Below are 13,229 nucleotides of genomic sequence, written 5' to 3'. Positions count from 1 at the left end.
GTGGGGCTAATTTTCAGTTTGCCCGGTTTATAACTCATAGTAGCACCATAACAATATGAGTTCACCTAACTAAGACATACACACAGCCATTATCCACAGTCTTGTTTGCAATGGTGATTTAAAAAGAGAATGAACCAGATAATCTATTGTGGTGCAACAGTGTAAGATAAGGTTTGTCACCTGAATGAAGGTTGGAGGTATTTACTACAATTTACTAACTTTATTAACATATCATAATATGAAATCTTGCAATGTGTTATAATAATCAACCTTAGAATTCATCATCACTTACAACAATGCAGGGGCTTTAATCAGGAACAGTTTGAAAATTGGACTGTATGTAGACAGTTAAGTAGATTCTACAAAACCTTGCTTGATTAATTGATTGAGAAGCTTCCTGCTAAATCCATTATTTGGATTTGACGTTGAAATTTGCGCTCTTTCTGAACCCATTTTTACTAGCATTAGGCGAGGAGCATGCAACCCCATTAATGTGATATACACAGTACAATATAAGCATAGGACAAAGAGTTGTGCATGTGTTCCTACCGACAATATAGATCATATCATCACTATATTACAATCTTAGACAATCAGTTTTATTACAATCTTAGACAATCAGTTCTATTAACTGTGGTTTTCCCCTTATCTCAAGAGCGTCCTATTTTGCAGCTGTATGCATCTCTGGACTCTGAGGCATTGAGGAAGCCTGGGTCGAAGAAAAAACAACCGGAAACAAAAAATGCACCAACTGAGTATGCGAGCATTGACTTCATGCAGACCGGGAAGACACCAAATGCAGATAACGCATAAACATAACTGAGGATGGCAAAGACTAAGTGAGTTATTTTAACATCCCGATTTAAGCTCGCTACCGTATCTCGATAGTTATAGTTATAGTTGTTAAAACATGAAATTATTCAACAAATCTTCATTTGAAATATTTTTTAATGTTACCAGGGAAGAGCTGGGTATTATACATGCACGGATATTACGTTTACGTTCACACATGAGGATCCCCCCCTGGTTGCATGTCAATCTCAATATCGTCTTTTGAAATGGGTTGTCTGACACTTACTGTAGAAAGACATCAACTCTTATAACTCTTGTAGAATGAGTCGTATATTTAGGCAAAGAGGGTTGTTTTTGCATGGTACTATATCAACACTATACTTACACAATTTACACTCTGATTCCTTGTTCTATATGCTATATATATCAACAAATATCATAACTTCAAGTCGACTGACTTGTCTTCTATTTTACAGGAGAAGTTGATTCGAGTGATATGTACATAATAAGAAGTGGATTTTAAACATTCTATAGCTTAAAGTAATTGATTACCAATCACCTATTAAGTGCATGAACATAGAATAAAGTAGAGTTTCTCAAATATTTTGTAGTTTTCCGCGGTGGAAATTCTACCGTGGTATTCGTGCGGTGGGAAATATTTACGGGAAATATTTATTCAACTTTTATCGGAAAAACGATTTTCTTTTTTTATGATCTTCATACAAAGTGTGAAATTTTGCACGATGTCTTGTGTTTTTGCAACATTGGCAAAGCCAGCAGCTTTTAAAGCGGTTTCAGTTTCCCAATCTAGCTACCTAGTCGGCTAGTCGCTGAGTGTATATGGATGAAATTCCAACTTAACTGCTTTTTGTTATGGTTTGGCAATCTTTTGAGCCAATTTGCATGCATGTCTACAGAGAGTTTTTAGAATTTGATTCGATATAATTATATCACTGTATTTGGCAATACGTAATGGTGTGCTGTCTAAAAAACTGCGGAATTTTAGGAACACGAGAATACGTAATAGCGTTTTTCTGTTATATTACTATATGTGTATTCACGATTTGTTTTAATAGTTAGTTTTATATAACAAGTATAGTTATTAGTGTCACGCCATAGGTTGTGATTTATATATTGACGAGAGCTTACTAACTTTTTGCCTTTTTTTCAACCAGTTTAAGTTCCCGGTTGAGCACCTTGCCTCAAACACTATTGCTGCATGGTTGTCTTAAATAACGGGTAAAAATAACGGGTTTACCCTATCAAAGTTTCTACGATATCACAGTAATAACAGGGCTGCTTTTAAAAGCACCGTCAGGCGTTTGCATGTGATCCATAGCTTCTGACTTGAAACTCAAAATTCTTGAATCTGATTTCAAAGAGAAATTTGGTAGAAAACGTTTGTAAGTTATCGTCTTTCTATTTTAGATCCAGGGATTGCATGCATAATATAATTATGTTAATAACTTAGATATATATGATTAGATTTAAGGGATGATAATGGTCTTTAATTATTCGCACAATATTCTAAGTATACTGTATACCACAGCATGACATGTAAAATATGTTGTAACCTGATTAATTACATTGATTGCACAAAAAGCATAGAAACAATTTCTTTTTTTGAGTTTAGCACAGCCGGCTGTTGATGAGTTCCAAGAGTTAATACTTAGTTATCCAAAAATATCCCATAACAACAGATCAAAGGATTTCTCGGAATCAATTTTGTGTTCCAGCTGCAATAGTTGCCACAAAATAAAAAACAAACGTTACTTACAATAAAGGTATCATAATTAAAGCAACATAGCGAGTGCATTTAATATTTTATGGCCCGAAATCTTGGACAAGGTAAATTCATTATGGGACTCACCGAACTTGTGGCTCATTGAAAATTCATATCGTGCTCATGCCCGGTCCAAACGCTAGCGACCACACCTATAATTTATGATTATACGACGTATGAAACCGAGTGTCAAGACCGAAGGGACACAGATGATTTGACTCATCAACGATCAAAGACAGAGTCGTGTTAAAACACGAGATGAAAGGTCAATTAGAGTAACGGATATTTGTGAGTATATCATTGATTTTAATTCTTATACAGTTGAGCAGTATCGCCCAATATTTCAAATTCCCAATTAGATGTTATGTCCATGACCTTGCTACATCGGTAATGAGCTTGTTTATATATTGTGAGTTGCTTTGAAAGTGAGGAAATAAATACAATTTCGTTTTTGTGCTAAGCTAAAAGCCTCATTACCATGCACAAGAACAAAAACTCGTTTTAATTTTCAAAAATATGTTTACTTCTAACAGCAATTTTTGGAAACTATGGTTACCAAAGCAGCCAAAATGTACTATCGTTAATTAATTAACTCTCGAGGATATTATAATAGGATAAAAGTTTTTAGCGTATGGAAATTGGAAAACTTATACGGAAACTGAAAATCGCTTCGCGTTGCCGAAATGCTTCCGGGGCTGTGAGGTGTATAACCTGTTGTCTGACTATATTTACCTATCAAATGTTGGACGATTGACACAGTGTCATTGTGATTGTTATTCGAAAATTTAGCAAAGGTAAGGTTATGAGCTAAGTTTAAAAGCACGGTCGACTAATAGTAAACAATACCATGCATGCATGCTAGAAATATACATAGTGTTGTGGACATTTGTGATGTATATTAATTCATAATTTCCTGTGTCTTCAATCTAACAGTGTCAAAAGACGTTATACGAGCTGGTAATACTTAAAGCTTTGACGAAAGAAGATAGCTCTCGTGTGCAGCGGAGTTTATGAACGACAACCAAGTGAGAAGTATGTGATTTTTGAAAACAAGTACAGATCGTCTCATAATAATCCAAAGTTATGGCTTCTTACATGGTAGAATTCGTATATGTAATTTACATTCCTGCATATTTGTTTGCTCTCGTGTTGTGCGGTGAAAGTTCGCTGTTGCATACCTTGAGACAGTTCTGATCTGAAAGATTTTACAGGAATGGATTATTACCAAAAATGCTGTAAAGTATTAGTATTCATGACTTTAAGTCGTACGTATTGGTCGCATAAATGATAACTGAAGTAATATGATAGCTTGATAGCTATTGTGATCTTCACTAAAACGGCTGATATTTTACTGCAACCTTAATGAGGTATCGATAGTCTTCTCTACTGAATATCTCAGGCATCATTCATGGTGGTAATGATGTATCAGTAATCTAGTTTCTAAATTTAAGGTTGTAAACAAATCTGAACTATACTACATACGAGTACTCAACCAAATAATTAACCCTGATCGGTTCCTCTATCTGCTTATATAGTCCTGTACAAAAACGGTCATTTATATTAATTTCCTGACATTTTTTATTATTCCTTCGCAGGTTTAGTGTTCATGATGACTTGGTTTGGTTTTCTAATTTTGTTTGGATTCATTTGTGTGTTGTCTCCATGTCAAGGTTTGACGTTTCCATGTCAACGTTTCGTTAATTTGTCTCTAATGAATAATATTCTTGTATGTTTGCATGGTGACATCAATAAGTAAATTAGCTGGTAGGTACACCACGTAAGTATTTAATACTGCAAAGCTCCGGGCCTTCATCAGTTTTTCTTTAGCATTAACCTTCATTGCACTGATGAAGACCCGGTGTCAAATATGGCCCACTCGGCTATCGCCTCGTTGAATGGAACATTCCATCTTTCACCTCGTGAAAATATTTTTACCATTGCACTCATAAACATTCATTATTTGTATAATATTGAGAGTATAAAGTATACGTTATCGAGGGGGACCAAATTTCCGAACTGTGCAATACGTGATTTGTCCTCCCCAGAAACTCTTAATTTGGCGACCTTATAAATTATGCTTAGCGGTTATACATACATATAGGAAAGGTTGTTTTAGGAAATTACCACTTGGGTATTTATTTATTTATTTAATGTTTGTTTTCGAAATTTTAGGGGGGGGCAAATTTCCTGGGACACCGGGTTAACGGACCGAAAGCTTTGCAGTATTAAATACTTACGTGATGTGCCAAAAAGCTAATTTACTTATTTGTCTCTAGTTATGATCGATGGCATTAGGGTTAGAGAGCATGGTGCTACGAATAATGACCGCTTTTAACTTCTCGGAATTTAATTGCTACTTTCAAGCTTACATCTCAGTTCTGTGGTGTGAAATAAAAACATCTTTAAACTTCTATATGCATGCTTAGCTTAGTTCCCATATTGTGAATATCCCGGTCAAACCACTGTAACCATAATTAACTATGTTGTCATGAAACACTTCAAAATTATCAAATAAATAATGCAATATTATCATATTTAGGAGTTCTCTATCCACCATCAAGTGGGAACATTTTTACTCTCCTACCTGGATCAACTGCAAAGATAGTGTGGAGATTTGATGATTCTATATCTTCTATATTTTATCGGGCTTGGTATTTCACGAGTACAAACGCTACTTTCGTTTCAGTGGCTCTCGCTCGAATCTTTAGTGATGGTAGCCCTACGATACTCGTCAGCTTTCCTGAGATTGCAGTAGAAAAACCATCAACATTAATTTTACAGAATGTTGATCGCCGTTATGATGGAAAATACAGATTCACTGTTTCAGCATTTACAGAATCTTTTTCTGAAGTTGTCGTCTTCGTTGCAGGCAAGTTCAGTCTTTTATTGATTTAAAGTTTCCAGTTTCAAAGATTGGTCTTGACAAAAATATGAAATATATCACTTGAACACAAACCCAAATATACTTAAAACATGCCACAATTAATATATAATACTATTAATACAGATTATTGGTGGTTTGCAATGACTTATAATTATCTGAGGAATTTATTTGACGAGCACGGTTGTAAGAAAAAGGATATTGCAGCGTTTTGTCGGGTATGCAGAGAAATTTTTGGGCCTAAATATAGTACGAGGTTGATTGTATGGCAAAAACAGGCATGCTTGTTTAGCATGCCTGTTACATGATTGCAAACAAAAGTTACCTGATTGCAAACAAAAAATAAACGGTGTCATGAATTACAATAACGCTTTGTTAAACATGGGTTTTGGGTAAATTAATCTTTTCCTTATCATTTATAACACGTCCATGAATTTGTGTTTATTCTGCGTTCTCCTATACCTCACATTGCCTTAATCTATAACAAGTACCTATACTGTATAATTGGTATGTCAATATATTTTAGAGAAGCCAACCGTGACATTGAATTGTTCCAGTCCAGTCACACTAAATGAAGGTGATAACTTCACATGTCTATGCAGAGGTGAAGGTGGAAATCCTCCTGCTAATGTTACCTGGTTTAAAAATGGAGTCAAAATTACTGATGTTGGAATAGAAAGACAAACACTGAATATCTCAAATATTAGTAGAACAGACAATGGAACATACAAGTGTGAAGCCACAAGCTACCCCCATCAAAATTATACAGACGAAAAATCATGCCAAGTAATAGTTTTCTGTGAGTATATAGAAAATACTCAAGAGGGTAGTAGAACATGCAGAAAAGCATAATATAGAAACTAACACATATTATATAGAGGCTAAAATCATTGCGGAGTATATGTTAGTAAAATATGTGTTTTAAAACCCTAAAAAACAAGTCTGCAAATATAAAACTTGTATGCATGTCATGATAAGAAACAGTGCTTGCCTCATCAGGTGAATTTATTCAACAAAATCTTGGGTGTATACATGTAGTATTTTTACAATAATGGTTTTGTTCTTTTGGCAGTTAAACCTGCGAATGTAGTTATCAAATTCTCAAAGAGCCCAGGTATAATTTATGAACCAGAGACTATAATGTCATCACAAACAGTAACAAGCTCGGACATTTCTTCGACATCTTCAGTAAAAGGTAAGACGCCCATGTCTTTATGCACATCAACAAACCGAATTACAGTGATTTTATTTGACAATTTTTCAAAAACGGACGTTTTTGTTTGGATAACTTAAACGTGCGTGCTTTGATGGAGAGTTTTTTTATGATGAATTTCAGAATTATTCGCTAACGATTCTTAATGACATAGTTGATGCTTCATTACTTTTTTAAAACTTAATTAGTTTTTGTTTCATTTATTGCAAAACTATAACAGGACAGTCATCACCAAGCATGCTGCCATCATCGACTTTAAAGACATCAAGCTCGAGCATTTCTCCCACATCTTCAGTAAACGGTAACACTGCAACAAGGCATGATGTCTTATTATGCACATCAACAAACCGAATCACAACGATCTTTATTGCCAATTCAAAAATGGATGTTTTTCTTGGAATAACGCGCTATGAAGAACGAAGACGGAGTCAAATTTTTGATGAATATCAAAACCATTGGCTTGTGTTTTATAATGCATGATTGATGTTTTAAAATCGTTCTCGTCCATGTTTTTTGAAAAGATGCGCGCGCATGCAGAGAACATTTTTCTTAAGCAAAGAAAAATGTTCTTGTGCAAACTCTAGGAAACAAAATCTCGCTTAGAACTTAATTTCTTAAAATAACGCAATATTATCATATTTAGGAATTGTCTATATACCATCAAGTGGGAACATTTTTACTTTCCTACCTGGATCAACTGCAAAGATAGTGTGGACATTTGATGACTCTATATCTTCTATATTTTATCGGTCATGGGAATTCACGAGTACAAACGCTACTCTCGGTTCAGTAGTGCTTGCTGGTATCAATCGTGATGGTAGCCCTACGATACTCGTCAGCTTTCCTGTGATTGCAGTAGAAAAACCGTCAACATTAATTTTACAGAATGTTGATCACCGTTATGATGGAAAATACAGATTCACTGTTACAGCATCTACAGCTAGCTCTTTGTCTGAAGTTGTCGTCTTCGTTGCAGGTAAGTTCAGTCTTTTATTGATTTAAATTCTCCAGTTTCAAAGATTGGTCTTGACAAAAATATAAAATATATCATTTGAACACAAGCCCAAATATACTTAGAATATGCCACAATTAATATAATTATTAATAAAATTTATTGGTGGTTTTCAATGACTTATAATTACCTGAGAAATTTAATTGACGAGCACGGTTGTAAGAAAAGGGATATTGCAGCGTTTATAGTCGGGTATGCAGAGAAATTTTTGGGCCTAAATATAGTACGAGGTTGATTGCATGGCAAAAACAAGCATGCCTGTTTTTTGAAAAGTTACCTGATTGCAAACAAAAAATAAACGGTGTCATATGAATTTCAATAACGCTTTGTTAAACCGGGGGTTTTGGTAAATTAATCTTTTCCTTGCCAATTATAACACGTCTATGAATTTGTGTTTATTCTGCGTTCTCCTATACCCCACATTGACTTAATCTATAACAAGTACCTATACTGTATAATTGGTATGTCAATATATTTCAGAGAAGCCAACCGTGACTTTGGATTGTTCCAGTCCAGTCACGCTAAATGAAGGTGACAACTTCACGTGTCTATGCAGAGGTGACGGTGGAAATCCTCCTGCTAATGTTTCCTGGTTTAAAAATGGAGTCAAAATTACTGATGTTGGAATAGAAAGGCAAACATTGAATATCTCAAATATTAGTAGAACAGATAATGGAACATACAAGTGTGAAGCCACAAGCTACCCCCATCAAAATTATACAGACGAAAAATCATGCCAAGTAATAGTTTTCTGTGAGTATATATATAAAATACTCGAGAGGGTAGTAGAACATGCAGAAAAGCATAATATAGAAACTAACACATATTATATACAGGGTGTATAAAAAAAAAGTAGACAATTTTGAAATGTTAAGAAAACTATAAATTTATCAAAATATCTCATAGATTTGTGCTAGTATGGGTATTTTACCATCTTCAGGTCATTCTAACACTAAAAACAAACAGAAAAATTAACCTCGAAAAATGGAAGAGCGGTTTGTGGAAGCATCATTTTGAATGGCTTGTGCAAACATGAATGAGAAGTTTAAAATCCAATTTGAATTCAAGGGCTGAACGTTTGGGTATTTGTTTACAAAGAATCGAAATTTCAGAAATTTTGATGAAAATTAAGTCAGCCGCGCAACTGCGTAAACGTTGGCTTTTTTCCGTTTAACTCGCAGCTTGAGTAACTTTTTTCATGCACGAATGATTTCATGCATGAGTGATTGCTCGGGTGATTAAGCTAACAATGGTGTTGTGAAAAAAGTTACTCAAGCTGCGAGTTAAACGGAAAAAAGCCCACGTTTACGCAGTTGCGCGGCTGACTTAATTTTCATCAAAATTTCTGAAATTTCGATTCTTTGTAAACAATTACCCAAACGTTCAGCCCTTGAATTCAAATTGGATTTTAAACCTCTCATTCATGTTTGCACAAGCCATTCAAAATGATGCTTCCACAAACCGCTCTTCCATTTTTCGAGGTTAATTTTTCTGTTTGTTTTTAGTGTTAGAATGACCTGAAGATGGTAAAATACCCATACTAGCACAAATCTATGAGATATTTTGATAAATTTATAGTTTTCTAAACATTTCAAAATTGTCTACTTTTTTTTATACACCCTGTATATAGAGGCTAAAATCATTGCGGAATATATGTCAGTAAAATATGTGTTTTAAAACCTTAAAAAACAAGTCTGCAAATATAAAACTTGCATGCACGTCATGATAAGAAACAATGCTTGCCTCATCAGGTGAATTTATGCAACAAATTTTTGCCGGGTGCATACATGTAATATTTTTACAATAATGGTTTTTTTTCTTTTGGCAGTTAAACCTGCGAATGTAGTTATCAAATTCTCAAAGAGCCCGGGTGTAATTTATGAACCATTGACTATAATGTCATCACAAACAGTAACAAGCTCGGACATTTCTCCGACATCCTCAGTAAAAGGTAACACGCCCATGTGTTTATGCACATCAACAAACCGAATTACAGTGATTTTATTTGACAATTTTTCAAAAACGGTAGTTTTTGTTTGGATAACTGAAACGTGCGTGCTTTGATGGAGAGTTTTTTATGATGAATTTCAGAATTATCCGCTTACGATTCATAATGGCATAGTTGATGTTTCATTACTTTTTTAAAACTTAATTAGTTTTTGTTTCATTTATTGCGAAACTATAACAGGACAGTCATTATCAAGCATGCTGCCATCATCGACTTTAAAGACATCAAGCTCGAGCATTTCTCCCACATCTTCAGTAAAAGGTAGGTAACACGGCATGATGTCTTATTATGCACATCAACAAACCGAATCACAGCGATCTTTATTGCCAATTCAAAAATGGATGTTTTTCTTGGAATAACGCGCTATGAAGAACGGAGACAGAGTCAAGTTTTTGATGAATATCAAAACCATTGGCTTGTGTTTTATAATGCATGATTGATGTTTTAAAATCGTTCTCGTCCATGTTATTTGAAAAGATGCGCGCGCAGAGAACATTTTTCTTAAGCAAAGAAAAATGTTTTTGTGCAACCTCTAGGAAACAAAATCTCGCTTAGAACTTAATTTCTTAAAATAACGCAATATTATCATATTTAGGAATTGTCTATCCACCATCAAGTGGGAACATTTTTACTTTCCTACCTGGATCAACTGCAAAGATAGTGTGGAGATTTGATGACTCTATATCTTCTATATTTTATCGGTCATGGGAATTCACGAGTACAAACGCTACTCTCGGTTCAGTAGTGCTTGCTCGTATCATTCGTGATGATAGCCCTACGATACTCGTTAGCTTTCCTGTGATTGCAGTAGAAAAACCATCAACATTAATTTTACAGAATCTTGATCGCCGTTATGATGGAAAATACAGATTCACTGTTACAGCATCTACAGCTAGCTCTTTGTCTGAAGTTGTCGTCTTCGTTGCAGGCAAGTTCAGTCTTTTATTGATTTAAATTTTCCAGTTTCAAAGATTGGTCTTGACCAAAATATGAAACATATCATTTGAACACAAACCCAACTATACTTAAAACATGCCACAATTAATATAAAGGGATATTGCGGCGTTTAGGGTTTCGGGTATGCAGAGACATTTTTGGGCCTAAAATATAGTACGGTTGATTGTATGGCAAAAACAAGCATGTTTGTTTTTTTGAAAAGTTACCTGATTGCAAACAAAACTAAGTGAAATTTTCTGAGAGCTTTAACGGTGTCATATGAATTACAATAACGCTTTGTTAAACTTGGGTTTTGAGTGAATTAATCTTTTCCTTATCATTTATAACACGTCCATGAATTTGTGTTTATTCTGCGTTCTCCTATACCTCACATTGACTTAATCTATAACAATTAAGTACCCATACTGTATAATTGGTATGTCAATATATTTTAGAGAAGCCAACCGTGACATTGAATTGTTCCAGTCCAGTCACGCTAAATGAAGGTGATAACTTCACGTGTCTATGCAGAGGTGAAGGTGGAAATCCTCCTGCTAATGTTACCTGGTTTAAAAATGGAGTCAAAATTACTGATGTTGGAATAGAAAGACAAACATTGAATATCTCAAATATTAGTAGAACAGACAATGCAACATACAAGTGTGAAGCCACAAGCTACCCCCATCAAAATTATACAGACGAAAAATCATGCCAAGTAATAGTTTTCTGTGAGTATATAAAATACTCGAGAGGGTAGTTGAACATGCAGAAAAGCATAATATAGAAACTAACACATATTATATATATAGAGGCTAAAATCATTGCGGAGTATATGTTAGTAAAATATGTGTTTTAAAACCCTAAAAAACAAGTCTGCAAATATAAAACTTGCATGCATGTCATGTTAACAAACAGTGCTTGCCTCATCAGGTGAATTTATGCAACAAATTTTTGGGTGTATATACATGTAGTATTTTTACAATAATGGTTTTGTTCTTTTGGCAGCCAAACCTTCGAATGTAGTTATCAAATTCTCAAAGAGCCCAGGTATAATTTATGAACCAGGGACTATAATGTCATCACAAACAGTAACAAGCTCGGATATTTCTCCGACATCTTCAGGACCGTCATTATCAAGCATGCTGCCATCAACGACTTTAAAGACATCAAGCTCGAGCATTTCTCTCACATCTTCAGTAAGAGGTAAGACGCCGATGTCTTTATGCACATCAACAAACCGAATTACAATGATTTTATTTAACAATTTTTCAAAACGGACGTTTTTGTTTGGATAACTTAAACGTGGGTGTTTTGATGGAGAGTCTAGCTTTTTTTTTATGAATTTCGGAATTATCCGCTTACGATTCATAATGGCATAGTTGATGTTTTATTATTTTTTAAAACTTAATTAGTTCTTTTTTGTTTTATGTATTGCGAAACTATAACAGGACAGTCATCATCAATCATGCTGCCATCGATATCATCGACTATAAAGACATCAAGCTTGAGCATTTCTCCCACACCTTCAGTAAAAGGTAACACTGCAACAAGGCATGATGTCTTATTATGCACATCAACAAACGGAATCACAGCGATCTTTATTGCCAATTCAAAAATGGATGTTTTTCTTGGAATAACGCGTTATGAAGAACGGAGACGGAGTCAAGTTTTTGATGAATATCAAAATCATTGGCTTGTGATTTATAATGCATGATTGATGTTTTAAAATCGTTCTCGTCCATGTTATTTGAAAAGATGCACGCGCAGAGAACATTTTTCTTAAGCAAAGAAAAATGTTCTTGTGCAAACTCTAGAAAACAAAATCTCGCTTAGAACTTAATTTCTTAAAATAAGAAATATTTATCACTCAAAATCCTAGATTTGATACAACTGATGAGAATTATTTTTTCCTAATGTTGGAAAAATTATTCTTCAATCTTTAAATGAGCCGGAATAATATCTTGATGTACGAAATGGGCAATTTCTACCAGATATAGTGGAGCAACGTCCCCCCACCTTAATTCCCTGAAATTAGCAATTTTTAGCAAATAATTTTGAAAGCAATTAAGTAAAGAGAAGTTAATCGGTTAACTAGAGCCGGCATCAAGGAATCAAAGGTAAAGTTTTTTTGTTTTATTGCTTTCCAACGGCTAAATCAAGTGCTTTACATATGCAGACTGTTATGTTTACTGCCTTGAATTTCGAGTTCCACTGCCTTTACTATTTATGAATGCACGTGCAACTCGTGAAACTCTCAGAGAATTTTAGTTATCAGGGAATTCTAGGCTTCGACTAAAGCCGACGGCATGCTCAGGCTGTGTGGTTACCAACGCGGAAGTGAAATAAAGGATCATACTAGTCGGAGGCACATTTGATCGGTTTCAGGCTGAGAAAATTTGTTTGTAAAAGTGGTATGTTATTATAAATCCTAGTATTGCAGAAGAGTATTTGTTCAATATTAACTTGAAATGTATTGGCTAAAATAAGACCATTAACATTGCTTATGGAGTTATGGGTCCGACGCTATTGTTTAACATTCAAAGTCATAGCTGTTGTCTGACTTCGACTGGGATATAAGGGTTATAAAACAAAATAATATCCGAA

At 34.6% G+C, this 13,229-nt stretch overlaps 2 protein-coding genes across 4 annotated transcripts in view; both read left to right on the top strand.

The window, feature by feature from the left end:
* Nucleotides 1-13,229, top strand: part of LOC114536595 — a 107,333-nt gene that overhangs the window by 13,677 nt on the left and 80,427 nt on the right. Inside the window, exons 7-8 of one of the 3 annotated variants that reach the window (XM_028557951.1) lie at nucleotides 673-835; nucleotides 1,269-2,015. In XM_028557951.1, the coding sequence (XP_028413752.1) occupies nucleotides 673-813 (141 nt within the window). In that variant the 3' untranslated portion in view covers nucleotides 814-835; nucleotides 1,269-2,015. Of the gene's footprint in view, nucleotides 1-672; nucleotides 840-1,268; nucleotides 2,016-13,229 lie in introns of those variants that run through there. The other 2 variants (XM_028557950.1, XM_028557952.1) reach the window with 2 other exon arrangements.
* On the top strand, nucleotides 6,169-13,034 carry LOC114536592 (titin-like). Its single transcript, XM_028557943.1, has 12 exons — nucleotides 6,169-6,255; nucleotides 6,529-6,651; nucleotides 6,890-6,970; nucleotides 7,313-7,645; nucleotides 8,162-8,434; nucleotides 9,510-9,632; nucleotides 9,870-9,950; nucleotides 10,285-10,617; nucleotides 11,081-11,353; nucleotides 11,631-11,672; nucleotides 11,748-11,828; nucleotides 12,074-13,034. The coding sequence occupies exons 2-12, from the start codon at nucleotides 6,597-6,599 to the stop codon at nucleotides 12,337-12,339; spliced, it is 1,941 nt and encodes a 646-aa protein (XP_028413744.1). The 5' UTR covers nucleotides 6,169-6,255; nucleotides 6,529-6,596; the 3' UTR covers nucleotides 12,340-13,034.

This window comes from Dendronephthya gigantea, unplaced genomic scaffold (assembly GCF_004324835.1).
Source record: "Dendronephthya gigantea isolate DGI-Jeju-01 unplaced genomic scaffold, DenGig_1.0 000140F, whole genome shotgun sequence".
Classification (NCBI taxonomy): domain Eukaryota; kingdom Metazoa; phylum Cnidaria; class Anthozoa; order Malacalcyonacea; family Nephtheidae; genus Dendronephthya; species Dendronephthya gigantea.
Note: the sequence above shows the minus strand (reverse complement) of the source record. Positions and strands in the feature narration are given on the sequence as shown.